The sequence below is a fragment of the Salvia splendens genome, chromosome 15 (genome assembly GCF_004379255.2).
Source record: "Salvia splendens isolate huo1 chromosome 15, SspV2, whole genome shotgun sequence".
In the NCBI taxonomy this organism is placed as follows: domain Eukaryota; kingdom Viridiplantae; phylum Streptophyta; class Magnoliopsida; order Lamiales; family Lamiaceae; genus Salvia; species Salvia splendens.
In genome coordinates, this window is record NC_056046.1 from 17,005,737 (window position 1) to 17,022,404 (window position 16,668).

The following is a 16,668-nucleotide window of genomic DNA, read 5'->3' on the forward strand; positions in this document are numbered from 1 at the left end:
GCCGGGTTTAAGAAATGTAAAGCAAAGTTAGTTGGAAAAATTAGTGGAATGTGGGACCCACTTTTTTATATTGGTTTTATAATTAAATGTGAGTGAAGTGAGTTAGTGGAATGTGAGACCTACTTACCATTTATGGTAAAAATAAAGTGTGACAATTAAGTTGGGACAGACTGAAATGGAAAAGAGTGACAATTAAGTTGGGTTGGAGGGAGTACTTACTAGTCATTTTTCTATTTCTTACTTTACTCTCTCTTACTTTATTCACTTTTTTACTTTATTATCTCTATTTTTTTCTCTTTCTTACTTTTTTATCTATTTATTTAATATACTCAACATTCATTTCTTAAACTCCGTGTTGAAAGTTTCGTCTGAATTATGAGGGAACAGAGGGAGTACTAAAACAGTTAACATAAATACATAAAAAAGCTAAGAGAATTTTCGTTATTTTTACTTCTAATAATCTCGTACATAGTGCAATCTAGAAATTTTTATATTTTGGAGGAAAAAGACTTCTCATTAATGTCATTTTCGTACTAGTAGACAGTAGTATTAATTAATTTGATTTATTTACTATTTTGATTTTGTATTAATTTTTGTTTGTGTATATATAGACATTCAAGATGTCTGCATTTTCACTACAACTCACAACAATGGAGTCGCAGCCCAACAACTCATCTCCATCACCATCAGCATCCTCATCCCCTTCTCACATCGCGCAGAAGATTCGCCGCAACTTGGCATTCCCATCAAAATGGGGCGAGCTCAACGGCGCCATGGGCGACCTCGGCACCTACATCCCCATCATCCTAGCCCTAACCCTCTCCCAAAACCTCGACCTCGGCACCACCCTCATCTTCACCGGCGTCTACAACTTCCTCACCGGCGCCCTCTACGGCGTCCCCATGCCCGTCCAGCCAATGAAATCCATCGCCGCCGTCGCCATCTCCAACCATTCCTTCGGCATCCCCGAAATCATGGCCTCCGGCATCCTCACCTCCGCCGCCCTCCTCCTCCTCGGCGCCACCGGCCTCATGCGCCTCGCCTACAACCTCATCCCCATCGCCGTCGTCCGCGGCATCCAGCTCGCCCAGGGCCTCTCCTTCGCCATCACCGCCGTCAAATACATAAAATCCGAGCAAAACTTCGCCAAATCCAAATCCGCCGGCGACCGACCCTGGCTCGGCCTCGACGGCCTCATCCTCGCCTTCGCCTGCGCCTCCTTCATCCTCCTCATCAACGGCTCCGGCGACGAAACCGAAACAGAAACCAACCAAATAGACGGAATCGAAATCGATCGACCAAATCCAAGGAGAAGTAGAAAAATCCTAAAATTCATCACATCGATTCCATCCGCATTCCTAATATTTTTATTAGGGCTAATCCTCGCCATCGCGAGAGGACCTCAAGCAATCAATCACTTCAAATTCGGGCCGTCGAAAATCAATGTGATCAAAATCTCGAAGCATTCATGGAAGGAAGGGTTCATAAAAGGCACAATTCCACAGCTGCCGTTATCGATCCTCAACTCCGTCATCGCCGTTTGCAAGCTCTCCACCGATCTCTTCCCGGAAAAGGACGTCTCGGCGACGTCAGTGTCGATCACCGTCGGCCTAATGAACCTGATCGGGTGCTGGTTCGGGGCAATGCCGTGCTGCCACGGGGCGGGGGGGTTGGCCGGGCAGTATAAATTCGGAGGGCGGTCAGGGGGGTGCGTGGCGATGTTAGGGGTGGCTAAGTTGGTGTTGGGGTTGGCTCTGGGGGGCTCGTTGGTGAAGGTTTTGGTGCAGTTTCCTGTGGGAGTGTTGGGGGTTTTGTTGCTCTTTGCCGGGATAGAGCTTGCCATGTGTGCTAGGGATATGAGCACCAAGACCGAGGCGCTGGTGATGCTCGTCTGCACCGCGGTGTCGTTGGTCGGGTCGAGTGCAGCGCTAGGGTTCTTGTGTGGAATGGTGGTGCATTTGCTGCTCCGGGTGAGGAAGGCGGGGGAGGTGAAGTCGTGCTCCGAGTTCTGGCTTGATACTAAAGTTTAGAGGGTCACGATGAATTAAACTTACTCTTGTTACTACTTTTTTTAATTCATTTTAAGTGTGTGCGTCGTCAATGAAAATACGTGTGTACACTCTTGTTCATTGTATGAGTAATTAGTTTGAGTGATTGTGTTGTGAATGGAAAAATCGACTGTTGGAAAATTGTGAGACCATCTTCAAAGAGATGCTATATCATCTATAATTCTATCTACATGCACTACAAATACAAAATTTTAAAAATAAACTAAATTAAAGACGCAAAATCAAGCATAGTTAAGTTAGAGACCGATAAAACTAATGCGTCCTTAAATACTTAAATTAACAAATGCTTTATCCCAACGTTCATCTTTCGCATCCAGTGCTCTCATAATCGCTATAGCCCCGCGAACAAGGATGTACTCGCGTCACCCAAAGCTTCATCGTGCGCATCATAGAGTCCGTGCCCGGCTTCACGTAAACCAGCCCCGTAGGTTCATGATGTTGAGTGCATGTCGAGGCTCATAGTGTTTTTGGTTGTTGTGCACTTTCGTATTTGCTAGTATATGAAGGAATTTTATAAAATGTTTTGTCTATAGATGATGCATCAAGTGGGTTAGGTGATGTTTAAGGCACAGGTTATGTCACGAGATGTAGTTTTAGCAATGTATTAGTCTATGTAATGGTAATTAATAAGTTTGAAGCTTCGGGAATGTAATAGATTTGATCTATGTTATCCATGACGAAATGGTTTGCAACATATACGTTTTCTCATTTGATAAAGTAAGAAGCTGCATAAAATAGTACATGGTACTCAACTATGAATGGGAGTCTGATCATATGGTTCAAAATAGAAGGGGGTTCACTGGAGAATCAGAGAACCAACCGTCTACAAGGAATTTGCTCGAGCTATTCATAGTGGAGCAAACGGATGACTTAGCAGCACGACAAGATGTACTGACATCATGATCCGCGCGAGTGCTGATCATCCAACTCCGATCAACAATGTCAATTAGGTATCCACTTCCATCACTACTGCTAGTAACTAAAATTAGGATTACTATCATCTCCACACTCATGGCCAGTGGCCCCTGATTCTTCAAATTTGAAACCACCCAAACTCACCCCATGAATGTATATTCAATAAAATTCCCCCAAACTACTCATATGGGTAGTCAAGCAATCCAAAAAGAATAAATCTTCAAGGCGAGTGATAACTGGAAAACTACATGTAAGTATCCAAATTGAGCAAAAGGGAAGAAGCAACAATTAAAATTTGTGATTCCCAAAAAAAATTCAATAAAATATTCACAAAATAGCAGCTCAATTAGTGCGTAAGATATGATATGATACAAGACAACAGCAAAGGTGAAGCAGAGGGTGTGAAGAGGAAGAAGCCTTGAAAAATATGAGAGTTTAGCATACCTCAGAAAAAGTAAACTCTATTGATTGGTGAGAAAGGGAGGAAACATAGGAATGCATAGGAATAGGAGAGTGACTGATACTGGATAGAGTATTATAAATGATGGGTTGCCAATAAAAGTTTGGGGGGTTAGAGCATATCATACACATTCACCTAATACATAAGGTTCGAATGGTTTTAATAGATACAAAAAATTATACTAAAGAAAAGAGTTGTGGTCAAACATATACCATCACCATGTGTAAATGCTTCGACAACTCTTCAGTAGTATCATTGACAAAAAAACTCCCATGTAGTTATCCAAAATACAGTACCCCGAACGAAACCTTCATGCCTTCTTCGACTAAAGCATCCCAACAATCTCTAGTAGGTCAAAGACAAAGGCCCCACGAGCAATCTCTGGCAATCCCCGAAAGAGATCCATAAGCTCCGGCTCCTTCACTAGTTTCTCTGATACATAGAATTGTTGTTTCAAAGTTAGGCCAGGGATGTCTTCCAGTTGATCACAAACTTCAGTCCGCTTAGTACTAAGATCGAAGTCATAACCAATCCTAGTTGAAATTTCATTAAAGCGGTCATTTGTGTCGGTGTGGATCTGACTCATCAGTGAAAGGACTCCATCAATCTTATCCTCCATCTTCCTTTTTCTAACAACTTTCTTCGGCACCTTCGGAGCTGCCACAGTAGCAGCACGTGCCCCTGAACCCGAGCCAGCGCCAGTACCAGCCCCTGACCCAGAACCAGCCCCAACCCCAGCCTCAGCTCCTGAGTTGGATCAAGAATTAAAGATCAAAATTAGCCAACCATGTAGAAGATGCAAATATCAACTTCAAAAGACCGCCTCAATGTTTTTACTCGAACCAACTGATTTCTAACATTCAAGTACTTGGAATCGAAAATCTACTTCTTTATCGTTGGAGCAGAGGACTGAGAGGACAGAAAATAATGCCCCCATAGCAATAGTTCTATGTCCAAACAACATAGATTTAATGAGTAGACACACATTTGTTCATCAAAAGCGAAGAATTTGAAGGGCAGGCGTCGGTTGCTAACCTTGTGATGACCAAACCAAAGAAGATGACATAAAACGCCAGCTTTATAAGATGGGCTTTTTTCCCAGTATTCACTACTTTGAAGACTTCAGTGACATCGACAAGATGTTTGTTTGATAGGTACCTGAAATGTGAAATAGAGATGGATAAGACGGAACCAAGACGAGCAATCTGGTGCATGCTAACACAATGACACATGATATCCGTTTCCAAGGGCGGACGGGGCAGGTCTAGACATCATGATTCAGAAAAGTACATAAATAATATTGATATAACTCTAGAATATGTGATGAATAATGACACAAAATATAGTTCTATTTAAATAGTACTCCTAATAGCAATAGTAATAGTTATATGTAGGAAAATAATTGGAAAAAAATCAACAAGAGAAACTTACTGCTTGAGATTATAGTATGCAGTAGGCAGCGAGAGCAAGAACATGATCCAGTGCCCCGTCATGAGAAAGAGAATGCACAACGCGCCATGCAACAAATACTCGGGCACAATCACGTAGTTGATAAGAGATGATAATTCATAGGGATTCAAATAGTCTGCCTCCAAATCTGAGAACCCTAGGAACTACAGAAAAAAATTATACTTCTAGAACCATCTAGTTGTTCGGTCATGGTTAAGATTCTTTAAACACGAGGAACAAATACGCATAAAGTGGAACCTGAGCACAGGCAAGCAACAACGATATCAAGCAAAGAAGCATAGGTCCTCAAAGAGGTCACATAGTATCATAGACTGCGAGATAAGTTATCAACTAAGACAATAGAGTGATGCAAGAAGTCAAGGTGGGAAAGCAAAGAGCGGTTCGTTATAAATATTAAACAATTAACGATTCATTGTAGGAACCAACATAGAACATAGTTTTGACATTCCTAGATTTGAATCCAAGTTCACAATCTTCATTTGAAAGCATATGCATCCACAAAAGCATCCGTCATTACGGAATTGAAAACGAACTTTATAGTGGACACGAAACAGCCTACAGAAGACAAATTTCACATACACTCTGTAAAACTTATGGCCAAATACAGACAACTATGAAGAGAAAATTACTCCTCGACTAATTCATTTAATCCCATCATTAGTTACATTCTCTAACTTGCTTCATTGGGTGTATAATTGAAATCTCTTAGTCAAACTAACACAGATCGCTGGCCTATGGAGTTTGGTTGCTACTTCATAAGGAGCGAAGCTCAATGTTAAAAAATTCATCCGACAGACTAACAATCTTGCAATAGCGAAGCTTTCCAGTCGCCTATTTACTCATAAACGCGCCCACAATTCTCTCTTTCCCATAGCAGTTTTCCATACAAGGAAGATATAAGAAATTAAAAAAATTCAGATGGATCCTAATTAGCATGTAAGCAAGAACCCTCAAATATATATCAAACCTTTATTCTTAAAGCAACTAAACAAGTACTCAAAATCAAGGGGGCTTTTCCTATCTAGAGACATCAAGCATAGCTATCAAAAATTTTATTTTTTTTCAAGCTTAAAAATATTATACATCAAGCTGAAAATTTAATTCAAACTTCACAAAATGGAAATTGCAGAAGACAAGAACCCTAAACCATCTATCTTTTACACATAAATTTGTTATACATTGGCATATAAACAAGAACCCTCCAACAAAATGAAATCTTTATGCTTCCAGTAATAAAACAACAGCTTAAATATGAAATCTAAACACAAAATTCTGCCCTCTGCCTCACAGCTACAAAAAGATGCAAGAAAATCACGTGGAAATGAGTATTATGATATTATCATAAACAACAAAAGAGGACTCTGATACATCGCGAGAAAGGAACAATAGAAATGGAGGAAAGGGAGAGAAAAATACCTCATAAAAATTTAATCCCAATAGAGTGAGGTTAAGGAGTGTGAAAATTATCCAGAGAAATGACACCCAATCCATAATTTTCAAGAAGTAATTAACAATGGAATTTGCTGCCCATTGCAAGATTCTTTCTTTGGATCCAATTTCCTCGACTTAATTGGGGATTAGACCATCCACACTAGGCGCCTAGCGATCGCCCAGCCGAGAGCCGGTGCTGGGCGGTCTATTGCAGCCGCCCAGCGACTGAGTGGAGAGAGAAACCGCGCAGCGCTGGGCGGTTATGTGGCGCTGGGCGGTCGGCTGGGCGGTCCGTTCGGCGCTATTGCAGCGCCCGGATCGCCCAGCGCACCGCCTAGCGCGAAAAAATAAAAAAAAAAATTTCGAAACACTATATATACGCGCTTTGTTCGTCATTTTCATTCGCACGACTTGTTTTAACGAGTACTCTCTCTATCTTAATTTCTGTTCAAGATCAACAACGCAAAATGAGTAATGCTGGTGGTAGTAGTGGTGGTAGCGGAGGGGATGCTGAGGAGTACGAACGTCGAATGGCCGAGGCGTTGGACGCCTATACGACCAACGCGATAAACCAATGGATGGAAAGGGCCTTGCAGCCGGCGATACCTCGACCTCCCCCAGTGGTCCACCGCCGCAGTGTGATTGATCGGGATCACGTAGCTGCACATCAGCGCCTATACGAAGACTACTTCGCACAGGAGCCTCGGTTCAACGCCAACCTTTTCAGGCGTCGTTTTAGGATGACCAGGAACCTGTTTATGCGTATTGTCAACGCTTTGGAGTCTCGATATCTGTATTTCCGCTTCAGACACGATGCGTCTGGCAGACCCGGCCACACACCTATTCAAAAGTGCACTGCGGCAATCCGGCAGTTGGCCTACGGAGGCGCGGCAGACATGTGGGACGAGTATCTCCACATCGGTGAGACGACTGCCTTGCAATGTCTGAAGAATTTCTGTCTGGGAGTGATAGAAGTATTCGGTGATCAGTATCTGCGAAAGCCTACCCCCGAAGACTGCCAAGATCTGTTGCGGATGCACGGGAGTCAGCATGGGTTCCCGAGTATGTTAGGCAGCATAGATTGTATGCATTGGGACTGGAAGAACTGTCCCGCAGCCTGGAAGGGGTTCTACACGTTCGGCTACAAGGGAAAGAATCCCACGATGATCCTGGAGGCCGTAGCTGATTACCGGCTTTGGATTTGGCACGCGTATTTTGGGATAGCTGGTTCGAACAACGACCTCAACGTCCTCAACTCGTCGCCACTTTTCAACGAGCAGTGTCAGGGCGTCGGTCCGGCCATCAGTTTTGTCGCCAACGGCAACCAACATGATATGGGCTACTACTTGGCGGATGAGATATACCCTAGGTGGCCCGTCTTTGTGAAGACGATCCGATGCCCAAGAGATGCGAAGAAGGCCTACTTTGCGGCACGGCAGGAGTCGGCGCGCAAGGACGTGGAGCGCGCATTTGGTGTGCTCCAGTCTCGATGGGCGGCAATTAAGGGTCCAACGCGTTTGTGGGATGTCCAATGCATTGCTGATATCATGTACGCATGTATTATCATGCACAACATGATTGTCGAAGATGAAGGTGGCGAACTGACCAATTGGGTCAACGACGATAATGAAGCCGGTCCAAGCCACGGCGTGGCCGCCCCCAACGTACGGAGTGGGGTACCTCACGATGAAGCCGGCCTCTTACAAGCACACGCCGACATGCGCCAAACGGCGGCTCATATTCGACTCCAAAATGATTTAATTGAAGAGTTATGGGCACGGAGGATTGACCGCCATTAGTTTTTTTTAATTATGTAATTTTTTTTAATTAATGTACTTTTTATATTTTATTAATATTAGTGAATTTTCTCGTTTTTGTGTCGTAAATTTAATTCCGTATATTGTGTGATTTTTAATTATTTCATTTTGTATATATTTTTTAATAATGATGTGGATAGTATGTGGCTGGGCTATGGCTGGGCTATTGCTGGGCTATTTGCTTGTTTTGATGATGTGGCATGAGGATTTTTAGTGCTGATGATGTGACAGTGATTGGGCTATGGCTGGGCTATTGCTGGGCTATTCCTATCTTGGATGGCCTTATGAAAATGAAAAAATAATTAATGATTGTCTCCGTAACACGCTTTAATAAGTTATGATTTGCTGTCTGAAATGTTCCGGCAAAGTTGTGAGTGACACTGCCATCTTTTAAAGTTAGGAATAGACGAAAATTTGATTATATTGGCCATATTCCTTTTATTCCGTTTTTATTTTACCAGTATTAAAACTAGTATCGTCTTAAAATTGATCTAATTTTCAGTCATAATTCATTTTCAGTCATAATTCATTTTTCTCATGTCAGGTCAACATTTTCAATTTTAGCCACAACAACTATAATAAGACATCCTAATTTCCAATCTCATTTTCAGACACAACTTAAATAACCAATATTCATGTTTTTTCTTTTTATTTTAGAATGGGAAAATAGGTAACATAGATCAAAATGCCAATAAAATTTAAATAAACCATTAAAATGAAAGTAACATTACTTAATTAAAATGCCTACATTAAACTTCAATGATTACAGTTCCAAATTCTCTCGATCAAATATCGTTGGAGTTGAATATAGCCTTGTTCCTCGTGCGTTGTTTGAAGTGTTTAAGGTCATCCGCAACGCGTCTCGTTGTCATCTCTATCTCGTCTCGGCGAGACGAGACGGCGTTGCAGCCCCGCGTCTCGTCCCGGTCTCGGTGAGCGTCTCGTCCCAAGGAGACGGTTGGCGCGCACTGGCGCTAGGCGTGACGCCCACTCGCCGGCCCGCGAGTGGATGTCGTCACGCTGACGCAATAAATTATTTTTTTAAAAAAATTCGATTTTAATAAAAAAATTTAAATTAATAAAAAATTAAAAAACGGTAATATGACCGTTCAACAGTTATTTTTTTTAAAAAATTACTCTATAAATACTTATCTTTCATCCTCATTATACACACAAACACACATCTATTCTTCTCAAATCATCTCAATTTCCTCTCTAATTTTCATCTCACCTCTCCAATTTTCATCACAAAATGTTCGGCGACGGAAACTCTAGCGGCTCCGGCGGCTTTGACATAAACGCGTTTGGCGACTGGGGGGCATGTACAATGTCTTGGGTGGTTCCGGTTCCGGTTCATCGACGCCGGCGGCGTACCAACCATCCCATTTTGATTAGGGCTGGCAAATCGTGCGGATTGGGTCGTTATCGGGTCAACCTGATAATTACCCAACCCAATAAGGCCTAACCTGAACCCGACCTGTTAAGGAAACTGTAAATCCGAACACGAACCCGACCTGCTACCTTCAAATCCGAACACGACCCGCACCCGACAAGAACCCGTTATCGACACGATATAATATGGGTTGACACGACACGATAACAACCTGAACCTGATATTACACGATTAAACCTTAATTTTTAACCTAATTTACACAATTAAAATTTATTTTATACTATTTAAACCTAATTTATAAGAAATTAAAAAATTAAAGTAATATATATATTTTTAAATAATAATAAAAATAATAATATTATTTCTTAATGGGTTACCCGTATCCGACCCGCATCCGATCCGAACCCAACCCGAAATTATCGGGTTCTTACTAGGTCAACCCGATAAGGACACGGATCTAATAAGACTTGACCCCAACCCGATAATTTCGTGCGGATTCGTGTCAGATTATCGTGTCGTGTCGAAAATTGTCAGCCCTAATTTTGATGTGGATGCATACGCTCGTCCCTCCGCCCCGAGGTATTCGCATGGATTATCCCAAATTAGGGAGGATTATCCGGATGAACCCAATCCGGAAGGAGGACGAGGCGGTGGAAGCTCCAGGGCTCGCGCATTCGACGCCGTGGAGGAAGAGGAGGAGGCGGTCGAGGAGGAGGAGGAGGAGGATGTAAGTCGTCATCCATACAGCTGCAAGGACACGATGGCTCTGTACAACACCTGGGTCAGCGTCTCGTATGATCCCATCGTCGGGAATCAACAAACCCGGAAGTGTTTTTGGAAAAAGGTCACCGACGCCTACAACGAGATTAAGCCAAAGGGATCCCGCCGCCGCACATTGAAGATGCTCCGCAGTCATTTTGACCGAGTCGATAGAGAAGTCAAAAAAATTTGCGGGATCTACAAGAATGAAGTGGCGAATTACCAAAGCGGAGCCAGTGGAACCGACATTCTGAGAGCGGCTTTGCGAGTCTTTTTTGACGACAACGGCAAAGAATTCAAACATGTCGATGTTTGGGAGGTGGTCAGAGACGAGGAAAGGTGGGCTGGCGGTGTCCAGTACAACACAGGCTCGACCTCGAAACGCACGAAGCACACGGCGGGTGGCCAATACTCGTCTAGTGAGAGTGGTTCAGGCAGCGCCGCACAAGAGTTTGCCTCACAGGAGGTTGAGGGCACGGCCACCGATGCGGGGGGTCCTCCCGTGGCGCCATCGGCCGCAAGGGACCAAGGTGGCGAAGGTGGCTAGAGGGAGGAGGGGCCGAGGCGAATCAAGCCAGGCGGGCTCCCAAGGGCCGCCCTCTTCCCTCATGTCCATGTACTTCACCGCCACGATGGCGGACACTTCCCGCATGACGTCTGCCTAATATCAAGCCCATCATGCCGGCATTGTGTATCTGGCGGGACAACTTGGTATTCCGCCTCCATTCGGTGCACCGCCACCGACTTCGGGGGATGATTCGCTGGCGGAGTAGTTTTTATAATTCTATAAAATTGTATTTTAAATTATGTCTTTTTTTATTTATTTTGCCATGAATTTAATTATGTATTTTTTTAGGATTTTAAGTTGTAATTTTATTTTATTTAATGAAGTGTGTTTTTATTAATTAAATTTGTTGGAAATAAAAATAAAAAATGAAATTGAATGAATATTTAAGGGATGAGATTGTTAAGAGACGGATAAGAGATGAAGGGTTGCAGGTGCTGTCTCTTAGTTAAGAGATGGAGTGAAAAATACAGTGGGCCCATGAATAGTTAAGAGATGAGACGGTTAAGAGACGGATAAGAGACAGTGTTGCGGATGGCCTAAGGTTCATCTCGCTAGTTTGTTTGGGAACTTAGTTTAGGTTCCAAATTTCAGTTTTATTTGTCTCATTTCTTGTTTCTAGTCTAGTAGTTGAGTTTTACCCAACTCAAAGCGTGATGTCATGGCCAAAATTCCTTCCAAAATGTCTAGAACATGCGTGAACAACCATTCCTTGTGGATCGATCCTCACTTCCATATTTTTGGGTTAAGGTTTTGAGCTAAGGTTTAAGGGCAATGATATGTTTGTGTGTTATCCCATAGCTCATCACACGGACATTTACATGTGTTAAACATAATCGAATTTCAATAAAATTGATGCCTCTGTAACTTCTCTTGGTTGGCTGATATATAAATTCAACGTACTTTTAGACTTCTTTCTTTTTTAGATATAATAGTAGTATATACAATTTTTTTTTTATCAAATTTTGATTTTGCACATCAACGCAAATCTTAATTAGAGTACTTATTTCACTTTTAATTTTACTTGAGCAGTCTAATTTAATATTGATATAGCCAAGATGACTAAGTTAGTTGTATCGTCATGTTTGGTTTGAAACCAATTCGAATAATGAGATATGTTCGGTAATTTTCTCACATCTTGATGGATGACTTCCATCCAGGTTTTGCACATGTGTCAACGTGTACATCATTTCACACTGATGTGCACGTAGTCCATGTGTGACCAGAGTGACGTATGCTCGATGCAATGTTGACGTGCTCATCGTATCTCAGCCAGCGAGAGGAGAGAATGTAATGTTGGCGTGGACCACCATCCATAACACTTTGTATGAAATATGCATTTGGTGTCTCTTTTGCATATTCTTTTGTGAATAAAGTCATTTTCCTATGTTTGAGATTCAATAAAAAGATTATACGCTGTTTGTTACATTGGTCCACTAAGAGGGCAGAATTGGGATTTTCCGTTCTGTTTTTATCACTTTGTTCCTGTTTTTTTTATTTATAGGATTGAGATTTGGATCTTTAGCTTGATGGATTTACCAAAAAAACCCTATGAGTGGATTTTTGATTCTCTGATTCAGAGGATATTGAGCATGTGAGTTTGGCTGCATGATTTTCTGACACTGCACTTGTCTCAAAAATTAACACATTTGTCTAGCATACTTATGCTCGATTCAAATTTCATTGAATATTACTTTTCACGAAAAGTAAATGCTCATGCCACCCACAACGCGTTACGTGGGTGGCTCGAATCCCGTCTCTCCGTGACGAGACGGGCGCGGGACGCGTTGCTGCGTCCCGTCTCGTCCCCAGCCCGCCGAGACAGCCCGCGAGCTGTCTCGCCACGAGCGCGCGCGACATGGCGCCATGCGGCGCGATGCGTGATGATGATTCCGCGAATTTTTGATGTTAGTAAAAGCACGTAAAAATAAATTACGACACAGAGAATTTTACGTGGTTCGATTTACTGAGGTAAATCTACGTCCACGGGGAGAAATGGGGGCAGGTTTGTATTGCTTGATCTGCGAATTACAGCTTACAACACAGACTTGCTATATGATTATTTCTCTAGAGAGATTCTAACCTCTTCTATCAGATCTAAGTTCTATTTATATAATGAACTCAGATCATGGCTTGCGTCACCACCCTAAGTCGTGGATGTCGTGTAGGTTATGGCCTAAGATCGTGGGTGAAGCGTAGGTCATGGCCTACGATCGTGGCCTGAACTGACATCACGTGGTAGTGGGTGTGTTGGACATCCGGTATGGGTCCACTAACTCCTTGTTCGGTCGAATACCGAGACCGAACTGCTTTGGTTGCCGATCTGAGAGTAGAGCTTGATGCCGACCTGAGAGCAGAGCTTGATTGGTTGGCTTTTACCGAGCTGTAGGCTGAGGCCGAACTCTTTGGTAATGCCGAACTGAACTCTTGGGCTTTGGGCTGGCCGAGCTGTCACTGCTATTGGGCTTGTTTAGTACGTACCCCATCACTACCCCCCCCCGAAAAGCGAAGTGATTCACTTCGGCGAAGCGAGTCACTTCGGCCTTCTGGAAAAGGGTACGGGGGAGGCTGACGTCAGGGGACGTGCCCTGCGCGTGACTGCATTAAATGCGGCATTAAATGCGACAGTAAAATCCGGCCGTTGAATCCTGAAAAGGTGGGATATGAAACGGTGCGATGATTTGAAATCTTTTCCAAATCTGATAAATACCGTCTTTCTTCATCATTTGAACACCTTTGCTATTGGCTTCTTCTGCACTCTCTATCTTCTGCGTGAAAAATTTCCTTCCGCTTTCAAAAATTTCTTCAGACTACCTTCACCTTCAAAAAGTAAGAAAAATGTCTTCTTCTTCTTCTTCGGAGTCGGGTAGCGTTAGGAAAGGGGGTAAGGGGTCTTCTAGCCGGAAAGAATCCGGGGAGAAGACCGTAGAGTATTTTCACAGTATCTTGAGTAAGGATACTGTGATATCCCTTTACGAAAAATACTCTTTTCCTGGGGGGAAGGCGGTGGTACCTGACGGTGATCACAGGGCTGACTCCCCGCCGGAGGGTTACGTCACCGTGTACGAGGCCTGCTTAGAATGCGGGCTTCGTTTCCCCCTCCCTTCTGCCTTTATAGATTTACTAGATTTTTTTCAGCTTCCTTTAGGCCAGGTGACTCCGAACTCTTGGAGGCACTTGTCGGCCTTCGCTGCCGAACTCCGTAGGTTAGGAAGGGATTTGTCTTTGAAGGCGATCCTTAAATTCTTTCAATTTAAGAGGAAGGGGTCTTGGTTTTACTTGATCCCTTTACAGCCCTTTAGGGCCTTTTGTAAAACGAAGTGGCCGAAGTGGCAAAATCGCTTCTTCTACTATGATAGGACCGCGGCTCCTAGTTTTCCCTGGAGAGGGCCGGAGTCCGTTATCCGTCACCCTCGGCCTGAACCGTTGGACGAGCTCGATGGCGAGCTCAACAAGATTCCCATAGTTAGGAAACAATACACGGAGTCTGAGCTCGTCAAGGGCGACGTCGTGTTCGACATCTCGTCTTCGGACGAAGAGGCCGAGGGTGAGGATTTCTCTTTATCTTTATGCTCTACTGCTTTAACGAAGAAAATCTGACTTTGCTTTCTTGCTTTTTGGCAGTGTTCATGTTGAATAAGGCTATCAGAAAGTCCTCCGAGCTTGTGGAGCCGGAGAGAGAGAAGGGTACCAGCTCGGCGCCTGATGCCGAGAAGAATCCGAAGAGGCAAAAGACCTCTTCGGATCCAAAGAAGCCGGAGTCGACTTCGGCAAGCAAGAAGGGGAAGACCCAGAAGCCCCCAAGGGCGCCAGAGAAAGACGTGGTCTTGGCGCCTCCTTCGGAGCATATCTGTGAGCCATTTTTATGGCCCACGGACTTCGCCGAGGTGAATTGTCTTCTTGATTCCTTGGCTTGGCTTCTGTCTTGTATTTTTGGTGCCCTCTGTTAACTTTTTTCCTTATCCATTTTCAGAGGAATGATATGCTCTCCAAGCTCGTCGCCGTCGAACTCTCCAAAGCGTCCAACGACTATGCCGAGATGCAGAGGAAATTGGCGGCTGCTTGTCACCGGGCCGAGCAGGCTGAGGCAAACTTTGAGAAAGCCAGGGCTGCTAGGATTTCGGCCCAGGATGAAGCTCAGTTTGCCAAAAACCAGCTCGTCATCCAGCGAGAGCAGACGAAACGGAGGGATGCTGCCGCCGTGGTTGCCCAAGGAGAGGGTCTCCGTGCCTACACGGAGAGACTCTTTTTGAGCAGCCAGTTCTCGGCCTTTGTCGGTAGTCTGGTAAGGCTAATTGCCGATAAGGGCGAGCAGGGGCCCGACGTCGTGCTGCCTCTGTACAGCCGAGAGATAGCTGCTCGGCTTCAGAATCTGCCGCTCCTTGAGGAGCTCGCTTCATCCTCGGTCCTGCTTTCTGCAGACCGAGTCCGGAGTTGTCGAGCTGATCGGGACGAGAACCTGGAGGCTATCTTTGCCTCCGTGGGACCCGTTTCACCCGCTTCGACTTACAACGGAGAGGGTGAGGCCGAGCCGCCGGAGCTGGAGGCCGAAGTCGAGCGGGCCGGGCATCCGGAGAAGGAAGCCGATCAGGAGGCGGAGGCGAGGCCGGCAGGAGGCGAGGCCGAGGCTGAGGTAGCCCAGGAGAAGGAAGCTGTACCAGACCGAGGAGCCGGAGACGAAGCTGGCGGAGTATGATTTCGTCTCCCTTCTCTTAGTCTAGTTTCTTCCTTGTAAAATGGCCTTGAAGCCCTAGTGTAAAAAATTTTCCTTGTGAATGAAAAATTCTCTACATTTGTCTTCGTATAGCTTTTCGTACTCGCCTTTATTCCTGTTGTATTTTACTATCTGCTCGGTACAGCTGCCGAACTAATATAGCTGCTTTGTACTCAAGGAGATGGAGATACTTCACTGGAAACGGCTGTACTCTTCGGCTTTAGACGAAGCTGAGAGAAGAGCTATAGCCGATCAGACGAAGAATGACGAGCTTCTGGCTCGTTCAGTGAAGCTGGAGGCCGATAATAAGGACTTAGAGTCCGATAAGAAGGATCTGGAGGCCGAGCTGAATACGACCATTGCTGAGAGGACTGCGTACGAGGATTACATCCGTGTGCGCGGGGGATTGACCATCTCAGATGTTCAGAGTCGAGTCGACGAACTGTGGGAGGAATATCTTGTACTCCGGAGGAACAATGCGCTGGAGAGCTCGGCTTGCCAACAAGTTGTGAAATCATTACGGCGCTGGGCTTCTCGGTACGACATTGTTCTTTCTCGGCGCCCCTCCATAGAAAGATTCCTTCGGCATATCGTGCCAACAGATGCTCGCACTCCAGATCAAACCTCTGGTTCCCTTGTTCAAAATCCTACTCCCAGCCAACAACGAACTCCGGAACAGCCGGAAATGTCAAGACGAGAACGGGCTCAGGAGCAACCGGAATCGTCAAGACGGGGACGGACTGAAATTCGCCGAGGAGTTGTGACTATGAGCGAGCAAGATCAGCAGATGCTTATTGCAGAGACTCTTCATCGCCGAGGTGTTAGGACTTCTCGGGCTCGGGGAAGAGGCGTTGGGTCGAGGATAGCATCTCGTCGACCTGCTTATTCTTCATCTGCTCGGAACAACCGAACTCGGCTTCCAGAGGATTTTGCAGATAGGTGGCTTAACTTCAGCAACCCTGGACAGTAGAATAGTCCTTTGTAATAGCGTAACGCCATTTTGTAGGGTAGCGGAGTTGTATGCCGAACAAGATTTGATAAATGAAATTTTGTTTTCGCTTCTAACACTGTATTT

The 16,668-nt window shown here is 44.5% G+C and overlaps 2 protein-coding genes across 3 annotated transcripts; one reads left to right on the forward strand and one right to left on the reverse strand.

The window, feature by feature from the left end:
* Nucleotides 1–651: 651 nt before the first annotated feature.
* Nucleotides 652–2,189, forward strand: LOC121767260 (molybdate transporter 1-like). The gene has a single exon (XM_042163495.1). The coding sequence runs from the start codon at nt 774–776 to the stop codon at nt 2,028–2,030; it is 1,257 nt and encodes a 418-aa protein (XP_042019429.1). The 5' UTR covers nt 652–773; the 3' UTR covers nt 2,031–2,189.
* A 1,309-nt stretch (nt 2,190–3,498) lies between these two features.
* LOC121769294 (protein cornichon homolog 1-like) lies at nt 3,499–6,452 on the reverse strand. 2 transcript variants are annotated; one of them, XM_042166052.1, is made up of 4 exons: nt 6,331–6,452; nt 4,876–5,057; nt 4,480–4,602; nt 3,499–4,191 (listed from the first exon to the last, which is right to left on the reverse strand). In XM_042166052.1, exons 1-4 carry the CDS (start codon nt 6,403–6,405, stop codon nt 4,185–4,187), a joined length of 387 nt encoding a protein of 128 aa, XP_042021986.1. In that variant the 5' UTR covers nt 6,406–6,452; the 3' UTR covers nt 3,499–4,184. The 2 variants fall into 2 exon arrangements, with proteins under 2 accessions (XP_042021986.1, XP_042021985.1); XM_042166051.1 differs by lacking the exon at nt 3,499–4,191 and adding an exon at nt 4,202–4,391.
* Nucleotides 6,453–16,668: the final 10,216 nt, after the last annotated feature.

Bases quoted from the DNA above. Each gene is read 5' to 3' on its own strand.
- LOC121767260 (XM_042163495.1), top strand. From the start codon at position 774: ATGGGCGACCTCGGCACCTACATCCCCATCATCCTAGCCCTAACCCTC.
- LOC121769294 (XM_042166051.1), bottom strand. From the start codon at position 6,405: ATGGATTGGGTGTCATTTCTCTGGATAATTTTCACACTCCTTAACCTC. The intron at 5,058-6,330 runs GTATTTTTCTCT...TTTTTTCTGTAG, and splicing joins TGGGATTAAATTTTTATGAG to TTCCTAGGGTTCTCAGATTT. The intron at 4,603-4,875 runs GTAAGTTTCTCT...TTCACATTTCAG, and splicing joins GCATACTATAATCTCAAGCA to GTACCTATCAAACAAACATC.